General features: G+C 51.1%; 1 protein-coding gene across 1 annotated transcript; it reads right to left on the bottom strand.

Moving 5' to 3' along the window:
• Positions 1-30: 30 nt before the first annotated feature.
• LOC131721950 (macrophage-capping protein-like) lies at positions 31-13696 on the bottom strand. The gene is made up of 7 exons (XM_059015355.1): positions 13543-13696; positions 9430-9620; positions 7414-7568; positions 4475-4636; positions 1190-1339; positions 851-937; positions 31-276 (listed from the first exon to the last, which is right to left on the bottom strand). The coding sequence occupies exons 2-7, from the start codon at positions 9617-9619 to the stop codon at positions 31-33; spliced, it is 990 nt and encodes a 329-aa protein (XP_058871338.1). The 5' UTR covers position 9620; positions 13543-13696.
• Positions 13697-15514: the final 1818 nt, after the last annotated feature.

Below are 15514 nucleotides of genomic sequence, written 5' to 3'. Positions count from 1 at the left end.
GACGCTTTTATCCAAGACTAGGGGGATGAACTATGCATCATCAACAACTGCTGCTGCTGCTGCTGCAGAGTCACTTCCAATAGGAGCTCGTTTGTTTGACGTCTCATCCGAAGGACGGCGCACAAGGAGGTTCAGTGGCTTACCTTTCCACACATAGATCTTGCCGTTGGCTCCGTTATCCAGAACGAAGCAGTCCTCTCGAACCAGCAGCTCCCGACCGAAGGGGCTCTTCTCCGAGACCTTGCTGAGCTTCATTGCCCCTGTAGCGTCCGACACCTGACACGGAGATACTCGGGAATCAGTCGAGAGTCACGGAAAAATCGCTCAAGCAGGAAATACGCTGACATCGTCCTCCCTGCGCTTGTAGATCTCCTGATCCGCCCCTCCTGCTCTGCGCTGGACTCGCCTGACCTCAGCACCACGTTACTGGATCCTCAGCTCATGCGCTATCCTTGCACTATTGCACTGCTAATCTGTCACTGTAGATATAACTCGCTGTGATCCTAACTTGTTGCATCCTAGTTGAAAAACATTTCAGAACTGCACATTTGAGATCTATGGTACGATTTATAGAATTATATAGTTTTAGCTCAAATACAAGGTTTTATACATTAAAATACTGCAAAAAAAAAAAAAAATAAATCAATCACAAAGCTTTTGACAAGCGTCTTCAGTGGAAAATAAACAGAAGACAGTGAGAAAGCCTGAATCTAGTGGAAACGTTCGTCATTGAGATTATTAGGCTCGTTTTAGTATTTCTACGTATAGGAAGCTTACATACAGAATGTTACAGATTTTTTTTTTGTAGTGCAGTGCTCATCCTGCCCTGCAGGGGGCAGCAGTCGCTCACCTTGTAAAGGGAGGCGGAGTTAGAGGTGTCGGCCTGGAGATCCTCCTCTGGAGAGCCCTCCTTCAGCGCCGGCTTTGGTCCCAGAACCTGTCAATCAAACAGGGGGCGGGGAATTACACAGAGAAAAAAAACATGCTTTTTAAAAAGTGAGAAAAACTCCTTTTCAAAAATTACAAAACTGTATTAAATATATATATATATATTTTAAATGATGTCTCAATCCTAAAATCCTAGTCAGCTGCAACCCGTTTGCGATGGCAGGGGTAGTGTGCGTGGTGCATACAGTCTGTATACTCTCAGGGTGTTGAGGCATGCTGCTCCTGGTCAGTTTCGTGGTACCTGTAGCATCTCCGGTGGCTCCTCCCCCTCACACACGGAGCACACCGTGGCTTTGCCCAGCCTCTCCGTGTCTCGGATCAGGGCGGCGATCTCGTTCATCTTCTGCTTCTCAAACACGTTGGCCTGAGAGCCGCTCCAAGAGATCAGCACCTTCCAGAGAGAGAGGAACGTGAACGCAGGGACAGAGACACGCAGGGACAGAGAGAGAGGACGTGAACGCAAGGACAGAGAGAACGTGAACGCAGGGACAGAGAGAGAGAACGTGAACGCAGGGACAGAGAGAGAATGTGAACGCAGGGACAGAGAGAGGACGTGAACGCAGGGACAGAGAGAGGACGTGAACGCAGGGACAGAGACACAGGGACGGAGAGAGAACGTGAACGCAGGGACAGAGAGAGAGAACGTGAACGCAGGGACAGAGAGAGAATGTGAACGCAGGGACAGAGAGAGGACGTGAACGCAGGGACAGAGAGAGGACGTGAACGCAGGGACAGACACAGGGACGGAGAGAGAACGTGAACGCAGGGACAGAGAGAGGATGTGAATGCAGGGACAGAGAGAGGACGTGAACGCAGGGACAGAGAGAGGACGTGAACATAGGGACAAAGACACAGGGACGGAGAGACAACGTGAACGCAGGGACAGAGAGACAACATGAACGCAGGGACAGAGAGACAACGTGAACACAGGGACGCAGAGAGAACGTGAACACAGGGACACAGGGACAGAGAGAGAGGACGTGAACGCAGGGACAGAGACACAGGGACAGAGAGAGAGGACGTGAACGCAGGGACAGAGAGACGCATGGACAGAGAGGACGTGAACGCAGGGACAGAGAGAGGACATGAACACAGGGACAGAGACACAGGGACGGAGAGAAAACGTGAACGCAGGGACGCAGAGAGAACGTGAACACAGGGACGCAGGGACAGGCACACAGGGATAGAGGGATAGAGGAATCGTTATCAACGAGAGGGGCCATTCAAAACTTTGTCAAGTCTGGTCTTAAAGGATCCAAGTGATTCTGCACCAACAACATGGCTGGGTAACCCACTTCACCCGCCCCCTCTTCCCCTCTCTCCTCTCTCCTCTCTCCTCTCTCCTCTCTCCTCTCTCCTCCCCTCTCCTCTCCCCTCTCCCCTCTCTCCCCCTCTCCCCTCTCTCCTTCTCCCTTCTCCCTTCTCCCCTCTCCCCTCTCTCCTCTCTCCCCTCTCCCCTCTCCCCCTCTCCCCCTCTCTCCTCTCCCCCCTCCCCCTCTCTCCTCTCTCCTCTCTCCTCTCTCCCTTCTCCCTTCTCCCTTCTCCCCTCTCCCCTCTCCCCCTCTCTCCTCTCTCCTTCTCCCTTCTCCCCTCTCCCCTCTCCCCCTCTCTCCCCTCTCTCCTTCTCCTCTCTCCCCTCTCCCCCTCTCCCCCTCTCTCCTCTCTCCTCTCTCCTCTCTCCTTCTCCTCTCTCCCCTCTCTCCTCTCTCTCCTCTCCCCATCCCCCCTCTCCCCCTCTTCCCCTCTCTCCTCTCCCCCTCTCCCCCTCTCCCCCTCTCTCCTCTCTCCTCTCTCCTTCTCCTCTCTCCCCTCTCTCCTCTCTCTCCTCTCCCCATCCCCCCTCTTCCCCTCTCCCCCTCTCTCCTCTCTCCTTCTCCCTTCTCCCTTCTCCCCTCTCCCTCTCTCTCCTCTCTCCTTCTCCTCTCTCCCCTCTCCCCTCTCCCCCTCTCTCCTCTCTCCTTCTCCTCTCTCCTCTCCCCCCTCCCCCTCTCTCCTCTCTCCTCTCTCCCTTCTCCCTTCTCCCCTCTCCCCTCTCTCCTCTCTCTCTCCTTCTCCCTTCTCCCCTCTCTCCTCTCTCCTCTCTCCTCTCTCCCTTCTCCCTTCTCCCTTCTCCCCTCTCCCCTCTCCCCCTCTCTCCTTCTCCTTCTCCCCTCTCCCCTCTCCCCCCTCCCCCTCTCTCCTCTCTCCTCTCTCCTCTCTCCTCTCTCCCTTCTCCCTTCTCCCTTCTCCCCTCTCCCCTCTCCCTCTCCCCTCTCTCCTCTCTCCTTCTCCCTTCTCCCCTCTCCCCCTCTCCCCCTCTCTCCCCTCTCCCCCTCTCTCCTCTCTCCTCTCTCCTCTCTCCTTCTCCTCTCTCCTCTCTCCTCTCCCCATCCCCCCTCTCCCCCTCTCCCTCTCTTCCCCTCTCTCCTCTCCCCCTCTCCCCCTCTCTCCTCTCTCCTCTCTCCTCTCTCCTTCTCCTCTCTCCCCTCTCTCCTCTCTCTCCTCTCCCCATCCCCCCTCTCCCCCTCTTCCCCTCTCCCCCTCTCTCCTCTCTCCTCTCTCCCTTCTCCCTCTCCCCTCTCCCCTCTCCCCCTCTCTCCTCCTCCTCTCTCCCCTCTCCCCTCTCCCCCTCTCCTCCTCTCTCCTCTCTCCTCTCTCCTCTCTCCCCTCTCTCCCCTCTCTCCTCTCTCTCCTCTCCCCATCCCCCCTCTCCCCCCTCTCCCCTCTCCTCCTCTCCCCCCTCTCCCCCTCTCTCCTCTCTCCTCTCTCCTCTCTCCTCTCTCCTTCTCCTCTCTCCCCTCTCTCCTCCTCTCCTCTCCCATCCCCCCTCTCCCCCTCTCCCTCTCCCCTCTCCCCCTCTCCCTCCTCTCCTCTCTCCTCTCTCCTCTCTCTCCTCCTCTCTCCCCCTCTCTCCTCTCTCTCCTCTCCCCATCCCCCCTCTCCCCCTCTTCCCCTCTCCCCCTCTCTCCTCTCTCCTCTCTCCCTTCTCCCCTCTCCCCCTCTCCCCCTCTCTCCTCCTCCTCTCTCCCCTCTCCCCTCTCCCCCCTCTCCTCCTCTCTCCTCTCTCCTCTCTCCTTCTCCTCTCTCCCCTCTCTCCTCTCTCTCCTCTCCCCATCCCCCCTCTCCCCTCTCCTCCTCTCCCCCCTCTCCCCCTCTCTCCTCTCTCCTCTCTCCTCTCTCCTTCTCCTCTCTCCTCTCCCCATCCCCCTCTCCCCCTCTTCCCCTCTCCCCCTCTCTCCTCTCTCCTTCTCCCTTCTCCCCTCTCCCCCTCTCCCCCTCTCTCCTCCTCCTCTCTCCCCTCTCCCCTCTCCCCTCTCCCCCTCTCTCCTCTCTCCTCTCTCCTCTCTCCTCTCTCCCTCTCCTTCTCCTCTCTCCCCTCTCTCCTCTCTCTCCTCTCCCCATCCCCCCTCTCCCCTCTCCTCCTCTCCCCCCTCTCCCTCTCCCCTCTCCCCTCTCCCCTCTCCTCCTCTCCCCTCCTCCTCTCCCCCCTCTCCCTCTCCCCTCTCCCCCTCTCCCCCTCTCCCCCTCTCCCCCTCTCCCCTCTCACCTGGTTCAGATCCAGTATGAAGCAGTCTCCCTTGTTGAAGCTGCCCCAGCTCAGCTCCACCTCTCTCGCTCGGATGTTGCTCTTCCCTTTGATTTGGTACAGTCGGTTCGGAGGGGCGGAGCCTGGCCGGCTCTTCCTAAACCCCGACTCCACTCCCCCTTCCTGCCGGGAAGACCGATCGGCATGATCAGCACCGAGCTCCGCGCAGGGCACTGGAGTCCATCGGGCTCATTCACCGCTCCGTGGGGAACGAGCGCGGAAACAGCTGCTTGGGTTTGCGTGGATCGCTGTTCTCCTCAGAGTAAGAAACGCAGCGATCGCCACAAACCCGAGCCGCTGTTTCTGCACTCGTTTCACCAGGAATGGTTAAATCAGCACCTGATTTCTGTCGAGAGCTCAATGTGAATAATGGGTTTGTGTAGCACTGTGGGAAACTCACATAAGGGTTAGTTTGCCCTATTTTATTATGTGCTTTACCAGACCTCTCTGTGCTTTACAATGCTTCCCTATGCTTTACCAGACCTCTCTGTGCTTTACAATGCTTCCCTATGCTTTACCAGACCTCTCTGTGCGTTACAATGCTTCCCTATGCTTTACCAGACCTCTCTGTGCTTTACAATGCTTCCCTGTGCTTTACCACACCTCTCTGTGCTTTACAATGCTTCCCTATGCTTTACCACACCTCTCTGTGCTTTACAATGCTTCCCTATGCTTTACCACACCTCTCTGTGCTTTACAATGCTTCCCTATGCTTTACCACACCTCTCTGTGCTTTACAATGCTTCCCAATGCTTTACCACACCTCTCTGTGCTTTACAATGCTTCCCTATGCTTTACCACACCTCTATGTGCTTTACAATGCTTCCCTATGCTTTACCACACCTCTCTGTGCTTTACAATGCTTCCCTATGCTTTACCACACCTCTCTGTGCTTTACAATGCTTCCCTATGCTTTACCACACCTCTCTGTGCTTTACAATGCTTCCCTATGCTTTACCACACCTCTCTGTGCTTTACAATGCTTCCCTATGCTTTACCAGACCTCTCTGTGCTTTACAATGCTTCCCTATGCTTTACCACACCTCTCTGTGCTTTACAATGCTTCCCTATGCTTTACCACACCTCTCTGTGCTTTACAATGCTTCCCTATGCTTTACCACACCTCTCTGTGCTTTACAATGCTTCCCTATGCTTTACCACACCTCTCTGTGCTTTACAATGCTTCCCTGTGCTTTACCACACCTCTCTGTGCTTTACAATGCCTCCCTGTGCTTTACCAGACCTCTCTGTGCTTTACAATGCTTCCCTGTGCTTTACCATACCTCTCTGTGCTTTACAATGCCTCCCTGTGCTTTACCATACATCTCTGTGCTTTACAATGCCTCCCTGTGCTTTACCAGACCTCTCTGTGCTTTACAATGCTTCCCTGTGCTTTACCAGACCTCTCTGTGCTTTACAATGCTTCCCTGTGCTTTACCACACCTCTCTGTGCTTTACAATGCTTCCCTATGCTTTACCACACCTCTCTGTGCTTTACAATGCTTCCCTATGCTTTACCATACCTCTCTGTGCTTTACAATGCTTCCCTATGCTTTACCATACCTCTCTGTGCTTTACAATGCCTCCCTGTGCTTTACCAGACCTCTCTGTGCTTTACAATGCTCCCCTGTGCTTTACCAGACCTCTCTGTGCTTTACAATGCTTCCCTATGCTTTACCACACCTCTCTGTGCTTTACAATGCTTCCCTATGCTTTACCACACCTCTCTGTGCTTTACAATGCTTCCCTATGCTTTACCACACCTCTCTGTGCTTTACAATGCTTCCCTATGCTTTACCACACCTCTCTGTGCTTTACAATGCTTCCCTATGCTTTACCACACCTCTCTGTGCTTTACAATGCTTCCCTATGCTTTACCACACCTCTCTGTGCTTTACAATGCTTCCCTATGCTTTACCATACCTCTCTGTGCTTTACAATGCCTCCCTGTGCTTTACCAGACCTCTCTGTGCTTTACAATGCTCCCCTATGCTTTACCACACCTCTCTGTGCTTTACAATGCTTCCCTATGCTTTACCATACCTCTCTGTGCTTTACAATGCTTCCCTATGCTTTACCACACCTCTCTGTGCTTTACAATGCTTCCCTATGCTTTACCACACCTCTCTGTGCTTTACAATGCTTCCCTATGCTTTACCACACCTCTCTGTGCTTTACAATGCTTCCCTATGCTTTACCACACCTCTCTGTGCTTTACAATGCTTCCCTATGCTTTACCACACCTCTCTGTGCTTTACAATGCTTCCCTATGCTTTACCATACCTCTCTGTGCTTTACAATGCCTCCCTGTGCTTTACCAGACCTCTCTGTGCTTTACAATGCTCCCCTATGCTTTACCACACCTCTCTGTGCTTTACAATGCTTCCCTATGCTTTACCATACCTCTCTGTGCTTTACAATGCTTCCCTATGCTTTACCACACCTCTCTGTGCTTTACAATGCTTCCCTATGCTTTACCAGACCTCTCTGTGCTTTACAATGCTTCCCTATGCTTTACCACACCTCTCTGTGCTTTACAATGCTTCCCTATGCTTTACCACACCTCTCTGTGCTTTACAATGCTTCCCTATGCTTTACCATACCTCTCTGTGCTTTACAATGCCTCCCTGTGCTTTACCAGACCTCTCTGTGCTTTACAATGCTTCCCTATGCTTTACCAGACCTCTCTGTGCTTTACAATGCTTCCCTATGCTTTACCAGACCTCTCTGTGCTTTACAATGCTTCCCTATGCTTTACCACACCTCTCTGTGCTTTACAATGCTTCCCTATGCTTTACCACACCTCTCTGTGCTTTACAATGCTTGCCTACACTCCTCCATGCTGTCACAGTGCTGTATTACACTTTGCTATGGAAGCTGTTCTAAGGCCCCAGCCCCACCTTGTAGGTGACTCCTCTGGGGAAGAGCTTCATGAATTCGGGGGACTCGAACCCCTGCACCTCCCGGTGCTGCACCGGGTTCCCACCCAGGAAATCATCCAGCTGAGTGGCCAGCATGGCACAGGCTACCTGCTCATCCCGGGACGACTTCTCACCTGCAGGACACGCCCAGAGACACCGCGTTACTGTACCACACACACACACACACACACACACACACACACACACACACACACACCCAGAGACACCGCGTTACTGTACCACACACACACACACACACACACACACACACACCCAGAGACACTGCGTTACTGTACCACACACACACACAGAGACACTGCGTTACTGTACCACACACACACACACACACACACACACACACACACAGAGACACCGCGTTACTGTACCACACACACACACACACCCAGAGACACTGCGTTACTGTACCACACACACACACCCAGAGACACTGCGTTACTGTACCACACACACACACACACACACACACACACACACACACACAGAGACACCGCGTTACTGTACCACACACACACACACACACACACACACACCCAGAGACACTGCGTTACTGTACCACACACACACACCCAGAGACACTGCGTTACTGTACCACACACACACACACACACACACACACACACACCCAGAGACACTGCGTTACTGTACCACACACACACACACACACACACACCCAGAGACACTGCGTTACTGTACCACACACACACACACACACACACACACACACACACACACACACACACACACACACACACACACACACCCAGAGACACCGCGTTACTGTACCACACACACACACACACACACACACACACACCCAGAGACACCGCGTTACTGTACCACACACACACCCACCCACACACACACACACACACACACACACACACACACACCCACCCAGAGACACCGCGTTACTGTACCACACACACACACACACACCCACCCACCCACCCAGAGACACCGCGTTACTGTACCACACACACACACACACACACACACACACACACACACCCACCCACCCACCCAGAGACACCGCGTTACTGTACCACACACACACACACACACACACACACACCCACCCAGAGACACCGCGTTAATGTACCACACACACACACACCCAGAGACACCGCGTTACTGTACCACACACACACACACACACACACACACACCCAGAGACACCGCGTTACTGTACCACACACACACACACACACACACACCCACCCACCCAGAGACACCGCGTTAATGTACCACACACACACACACCCAGAGACACCGCGTTACTGTACCACACACACACACACACAGACACACACCCACCCACCCAGAGACACCGCGTTACTGTACCACACACACACACACACACACACCCACCCACCCAGAGACACCGTGTTACTGTACCACACACACGCACCCACCCAGAGACACCGCGTTACTGTACCACACACAAACCCACCCACCCACCCAGAGACACCGCGTTACTGTACCACACACACACACACACACACACCCACCCACCCAGAGACACCGTGTTACTGTACCACACACACGCACCCACCCAGAGACACCGCGTTACTGTACCACACACAAACCCACCCACCCACCCAGAGACACCGCGTTACTGTACCACACACACAGACACACACACACACACCCAGAGACACTGCGTTACTGTACCACACACACACACACGCACACACACCCAGAGACACCGCGTTACTGTACCACACACACGCACCCACCCAGAGACACCGCGTTACTGTACCACACACAAACCCACCCACCCACCCAGAGACACCGCGTTACTGTACCACACACACAGACACACACACACACACCCAGAGACACTGCGTTACTGTACCACACACACACACACACACACACACACACAGCGTTACTGTACTATCCACACACACACAGGGAGGGAGGCATACAGAGGGAGGGGGGCAGTGTGTTTCAGGGCGTGTCTCAGCGTCTCACCGATCCACATGTGCAGGCTGCTCTCCTCGCCCCGGTTGCTCAGCACCAGGTAGGCGTCTCCAGTGAAGAAGGATCCCAGCTGATCCGCAGGCAGAGGCACAGGCTGCAGCTTCTCAATGCGCCAGCCGTGCAGCCCAGCCTCCCGCGCAGTTACAGAGAACTGAGCCGGCGAGGATCGGAACAGGAGCATCCTGAGAGAGGAGGGGAGGAGGAGGGAGAGACACACATTATTTCTCTACTCTGATGCATTATGAGCGACAACAATTTCCTCAAAGCCTCCGCTAGTGTTTTCACTATTATAACAACCTTGACTCGCATAGAGAAGGAAACACATTGAGTGCAATATCTCCCATCACTCGATTTTCAAGGTGTGGTATCCGAAGCATAATCCACAAGCACAGAGAAACGTCATCTGTAATTAACAAACCCAGGACTGGAAGACCCAAAAAGCTGTCTAACAAGGATGAGCAATACTTGAAGATAATATCCTTAAGGAATAGAAAGAAGACAAGCTTTGAATTGACAACAGGACTGGCAGAAGGCACAGGTGTCGTTGTCCATCCATTAACAGTATGAAGGTCACTCTTAAAATCAGGACTTGAAGGATGTGTTGCAGTAAGAATACCTCTGTTAAGAAAGGGGAACAAGACTACAAAGGCTAAAATATGCACAAGAACACAGAAACTGGACTGTGGAGCAATGGTCAAAGGTGCTTTGGACTGTTAATGGATGGACAACGACATCTGTGCCTTCTGCCAGTCCTGCTGTCAATTCAACGCTTGTCTTCATTCTATTCCTTAAGGATATTATCTTCAAGTATTGCTCATCCTTGTTAGACAGCTTTTGGGGTCTTCCAGTCCTGGGTTTGTTAATTACAGATGATGTTTCTCTGTGCTTGTGGATTATGCTTCGGATACCACAGCTTGAAAATCGAGTGATGGGAGATATTGCACTCAATGTGTTTCCTTCTCTATGCGAGTCAAGGTTTTATAATAGTGAAAACACTAGCGGAGGCTTTGAGGAAATTGATGCTCATAATGCATGAGAGTGAGAAATGCAACCTGTCTCAGACTTTTGCACAGCAGTGTGTGTATTGCCTGTTTCTAAAATCTCTCTGGAAAGCCAACATTTGGCAAAATGCACACTTCCTTGTTTTGACAAAACAGGGAAACGTGTTATCTGTTTATCAAACGGTATTTTATGTAAAACCAGATTAAAATGTGCACCGGTATATCAGATAAAGCAGCCTTCTCTCGGGGTTTGGAGTTCGTTATCTCAAAAGCACGTCTTATTATCTCGACTGGTGATAACTTGAGGTCGACACAGCGCGCTATTTATATCTCTGTACTAACCAGAGGAAGCGGTCTCTCGGGCGCTAACGACGCTGTGTTTGACTGTTTTTTAACAAGACCTGTTGGCAACCTCCGGCCACGGCCGCACACTCAAAACTAGAGCTTATCAATACGATGAAGTTGATAACTGTGACACTGGATATATGCAAAACAAACCGCGATATGTTTACTCCATGGGTACAACTTGTGTCAAAGAATTTCACTAAGAGGTTCTTTAGTTTGGCCTCCATCTCTCTGCCTGTCTTAGTTTCTACAGGTATCTTGACGATTGAAATCAAAGTTTTCAAGCGCATCACGTTGCATCCATTCAGAGGGCGCGGTTTCTGTTTTTGCATTGATCTGGTGATGCGCTTATCCAGTTGTCCAGATCTCTTTTTGTCTAGTTTCGTTGGCGATGGGGGAATGGGCGTCACCTGACTGATATAATTACGAGACGCATTCCACTCGTTAAATCTCCTAGACAAACGCTCTGGGGAGCTCAGAGTTTCCTAAAGGCCACACCCTGGATCTGCCAGCAATTACACAGCAAGAGCTTCCCATTCATCACAACGCGTAATTATCAGAAGCAAAAGTTATCTGTCTATTTTTAAACTCCGACTACATACTTCACTTATGTGCTGGCACAGCTAATTATATAAAAACAGTTGTGTTTCATATCCTGTCCTTTGCAATGCTTGACTAGTTGCGGTCTTTCTAAGAAGTTCTCTGAACCAGAAACAGAACGCGCCTGGCTGCTACACAGAGTGAGGTGGGGAAGCATGTTAGCGTTGCACAGGTGTGCACTCATGCCCGCGCAGCAGGTGTCACACTGATATGCTTCCCCAGATTTTTTTTTTTTTTTTTTTTTTGCCAGAATTCTAAATTTGGCTTGAGATTCTCGATTCCGGGTGCAAATATCTTGCTTTTTTTTGTTGAAATGTGTCGACGTGGAAGTGAAACCGGGGAGCAGAGCCACTTTCTCACTTCTGCATTTTTCTCTTATTAATCGAAAGTGTTTTTTGTTTTGTTTTTTGTTTTTCAAACAGGTTGCCAGGAATAACTAGATTTTCCAGTCCAGTCATAAGCATTCCTGCAGCATGCGCACGCAGTTACACTGCATTCACGCCACTCATATTACAGCAATGCTACTCAGCCCTGGCCCTCGAGATCCATTCCAGTCCTGGTCTTTATTCCAACCAGGCTGAATTAGTTAATTGCCTCTCAGCTGGTTCAGTCAACTACATTACAGCCTGCTTGGAGTAAAAACCTGGACTGGATTACGAGGAACAGGACTGAGTACCCCTGCTATATGCAGGAATGGAAATAAGACTCCTGTTGCATAAAAGTTTGATCCATTCCTGGTTTTACTATGAGTTTATTATTATTTATTTCTTAGCAGACGCCTTATCCAGGGCGACTTACAATTGTTAAAAGATATCACATTATTTTTTTTACATACAATTACCCATTTATACAGTTGGGTTTTTACTGGAACAATCTAGGTAAAGTACCTTGCTCAAGGGTACAGCAGCAGTGTCCCCCACCTGGGATTGAACCCACGACCCTCCGGTCAAGAGTCCAGAGCCCTCACCACTACCCAGGACCAGGGTTGAGAACCAATGATCCTAATCAAATAAGCAGGTGTGTTTAAATATATTTATCATACAATGAGACTCCACTTAGAGGCTGGTATTAGCTCTGGAACATCTGCTCTGTTTATCCCTGCATTCAAATGGAGACAAACAATCTGAAACCCTCCTGGTTTGACGCAATGGCAAACAGACTGCAGTAGCGGATCACGTTTCCTTGCAAAATGTCTACAGAACTCGTCCAGCTGAGCTTTGCTGACTGCTCCCTTGTTAGACATTGGCTGTGCATCAGAGTGGGTTCAATCCAGAGAAGTGACACGCATCCACCCACAGAAACTGTAAGACAAACTAAACTATGTATCAATAGGGTGTGAGGGTCCAAACAGGGCTTAGAAACTCACACTAGCCCTACTGCTGCTGCTGCTGCACCCAGTCCTGGGGTTCAGAGCTCCCCTCAGTGAAGTCTGTTATTATTATTAATATTGAAATGATCAGGAGCCAGGAGTTTGAGCAGGGTTACAAACTCACACTAGCCCTGCTGCTGCTGCTGCACCCAGTCCTGGGGCTCAGAGCTCCCCTCAATGAAGTCTGTTTCACCCAGTAAAACCGCAGCAAATTGCATAAGCACAGTGAAAGTATTGTAAAGCACAGAGAGGTCTGGTAAAGCATAGGGAAGCATTGTAAAGCACAGAGAGGTCTGGTAAAGCATAGGGAAGCATTGTAAAGCACAGAGAGGTCTGGTAAAGCATAGGGAAGCATTGTAAAGCACAGAGAGGTGTGGTAAAGCATAGGGAAGCATTGTAAAGCACAGAGAGGTGTGGTAAAGCATAGGGAAGCATTGTAAAGCACAGAGAGGTCTGGTAAAGCATAGGGAAGCATTGTAAAGCACAGAGAGGTCTGGTAAAGCATAGGGAAGCATTGTAAAGCACAGAGAGGTGTGGTAAAGCATAGGGAAGCATTGTAAAGCACAGAGAGGTCTGGTAAAGCATAGGGAAGCATTGTAAAGCACAGAGAGGTCTGGTAAAGCACAGAGAGGTGTGGTAAAGCATATTAAAAAAACAAACTAGGGTACTGTATGTACTCTGTGGTAAATGCAGAGTATAATCACAGAGAAAACTTCAAAATCACCGTGCAAACAAACTTATTCAGAAAAACACTAAAGCTAAAAAGAAGATGAAAAGTTCCGGACTTACTTGTGTGTTTGAGTCTGGGGTGGTTGTGTTGCGACAGGGAGGCAGGGAGGCTGTGAGTCAGATTTCCTGTCGATTCATGTCTCGCCCAACCCTCAAACTAGAAACCAAACACTGAGAGAAAGAGGGAGGGGAGGGGGAGAGGGAGGGAAGGGGGAGAGAAAGAGAGGGGGTAGGGGAAGGGAGGGGGAGAGAGAGGGGAGGGAAGAGAGAGGGAGAGAGGGGAAGGGAGAAGGGAGAGAGGGGGAGAGGGGAGGGGGAGGAAAGAGGAGGGGGAGAGAGAAAGGGAGGTGGAGAGAGAGGGAAGGTAGAGGGGAGGGGAGAGGGAAGAGAGAGGGGGGGAGAGAGAAAGGGAGGGAAGAGAAAGGAAGAGAGGGGAAGGGAGAAGGGAGAGAGGGGGGAGAGGGGAGGGGGAGGAAAGAGGAGGGGGAGAGAGAAAGGGAGGTGGAGAGAGAGGGAAGGTAGAGGGGAGGGGAGAGGGAAGAGAAGGGGGAGAGAGAAAGAGAGGGGGTAGGGGAAGGGAGGGGGAGAGAGAGGGGAGGAAAGAGAGAGGGAGAGAGGGGAGGTGGAGGAAAGGGGGAGAAAGAAAGGGAGGTGGAGAGAGAGAGGGGGAAGATGGGAGGGAAGGGGGAAGGTGGGAGCAGAGGGAGAAGAGAAGGGGAAGAGGAGAAGGGAGGGGGGGAGATTGAGGGGGAGGGAGGAGAGAGAGCGAGAGATGGGAGAGAGAGCGAGAAGGGAGAGAAAAAAATGCGTTTTTCCTCCTGCTCAGTCCTGTGTATATAAAACTGTCATGCACCACAGCACCACGCTCAGTTTTGCACGACAGCAGAGTTTCAAAACGCGGGATTGAGGAGGATAAAAACCCCTGGAGCCTGGGATATTTATTTTATTTAATTCTTAGCAGACACCCTTATCCAGGGCGACTTACAATTGTTACAAGATATCACATTATTTTTACATACAATTACCCATTTATACAGTTGGGTTTTTACTGGAGCAATCTAGGTAAAGTACCTTGCTCAAGGGTACAGCAGCAGTGTCCCCCACCTGGGATTGAACCCACGACCCTCCGGTCAAGAGTCCAGAGCCCTGACCGCTACTCCACACTGCTGCCCTCATTTAAACTGCATTGAATAACTGACCACCACACTGTCACATGGAAATGCATTTTAAACGCGGCTCAAACTCCACCCTTTTGCTCGGTCCAGTTTCCATGCACTTTGAACTGGAAATACTGTTTAACATTTACATCAGACTCCTGCTCTTTGTTCCAACCCCCATTTAATTGAACTAATCAAACCTCCATCAAGACCTAGTTCATTTTCTCATTTTACTTGTTAAACCTGGAGAGAGAGAGAGAGAGAGAGAGAGAGAGAGAGAGAGAGAGAGAGAGAGAGAGAGAGAGAGAGAGAGAGAGAGAGAGAGAGAGAGAGAGAGAGAGAGAGAGAGAGAGAGAGAGAGAGAGAGAGAGAGAGAAAGAGAGAGAGAGGGGGTGAGGGAGAATTTGCCCATCGGTATTGCATGCAATCTATGCAAGCCCTGGCAGTTTTGGTAACTTTAAAGTGATGTCACATCCTTGGCATTCACTGGTGCGGTCAGGTCACATGACCTCCACCCCCCCCCCCCCGCCCCCCCCGCCCCCCCCCGCCCCGCCGTTAGACTCATGGTCACCAGGTGGTATGTTTCATAATGTAACAATCACAGGAAAGCAGAAATGACTTCAGAAGCACATGATTGAGAAGGAAAGAAAGAGAGAGAGAGAAAGAGAGAGAGAGAGATTCTTACACACAGACACAGCAGTTAACAGTCACGTCTAATTTTACACACGCACCAGGACATGGGATAGCACGAAAGGCACAAGCACCCGTGTGAGCAGCAGAGTGGAGCGCCTGCGGTCTCATTTCCTTTATAGAAGGCAAGCAGGTAGCGCTGCTGCCTGTTTTAATTAAAGAAACTGTACACCACAGAACCGCCA

This window comes from Acipenser ruthenus, chromosome 50 (assembly GCF_902713425.1).
Source record: "Acipenser ruthenus chromosome 50, fAciRut3.2 maternal haplotype, whole genome shotgun sequence".
NCBI classification, from domain to species: Eukaryota; Metazoa; Chordata; class Actinopteri; order Acipenseriformes; family Acipenseridae; genus Acipenser; species Acipenser ruthenus.
This window is presented reverse-complemented; position numbering and strand designations above follow the sequence as displayed.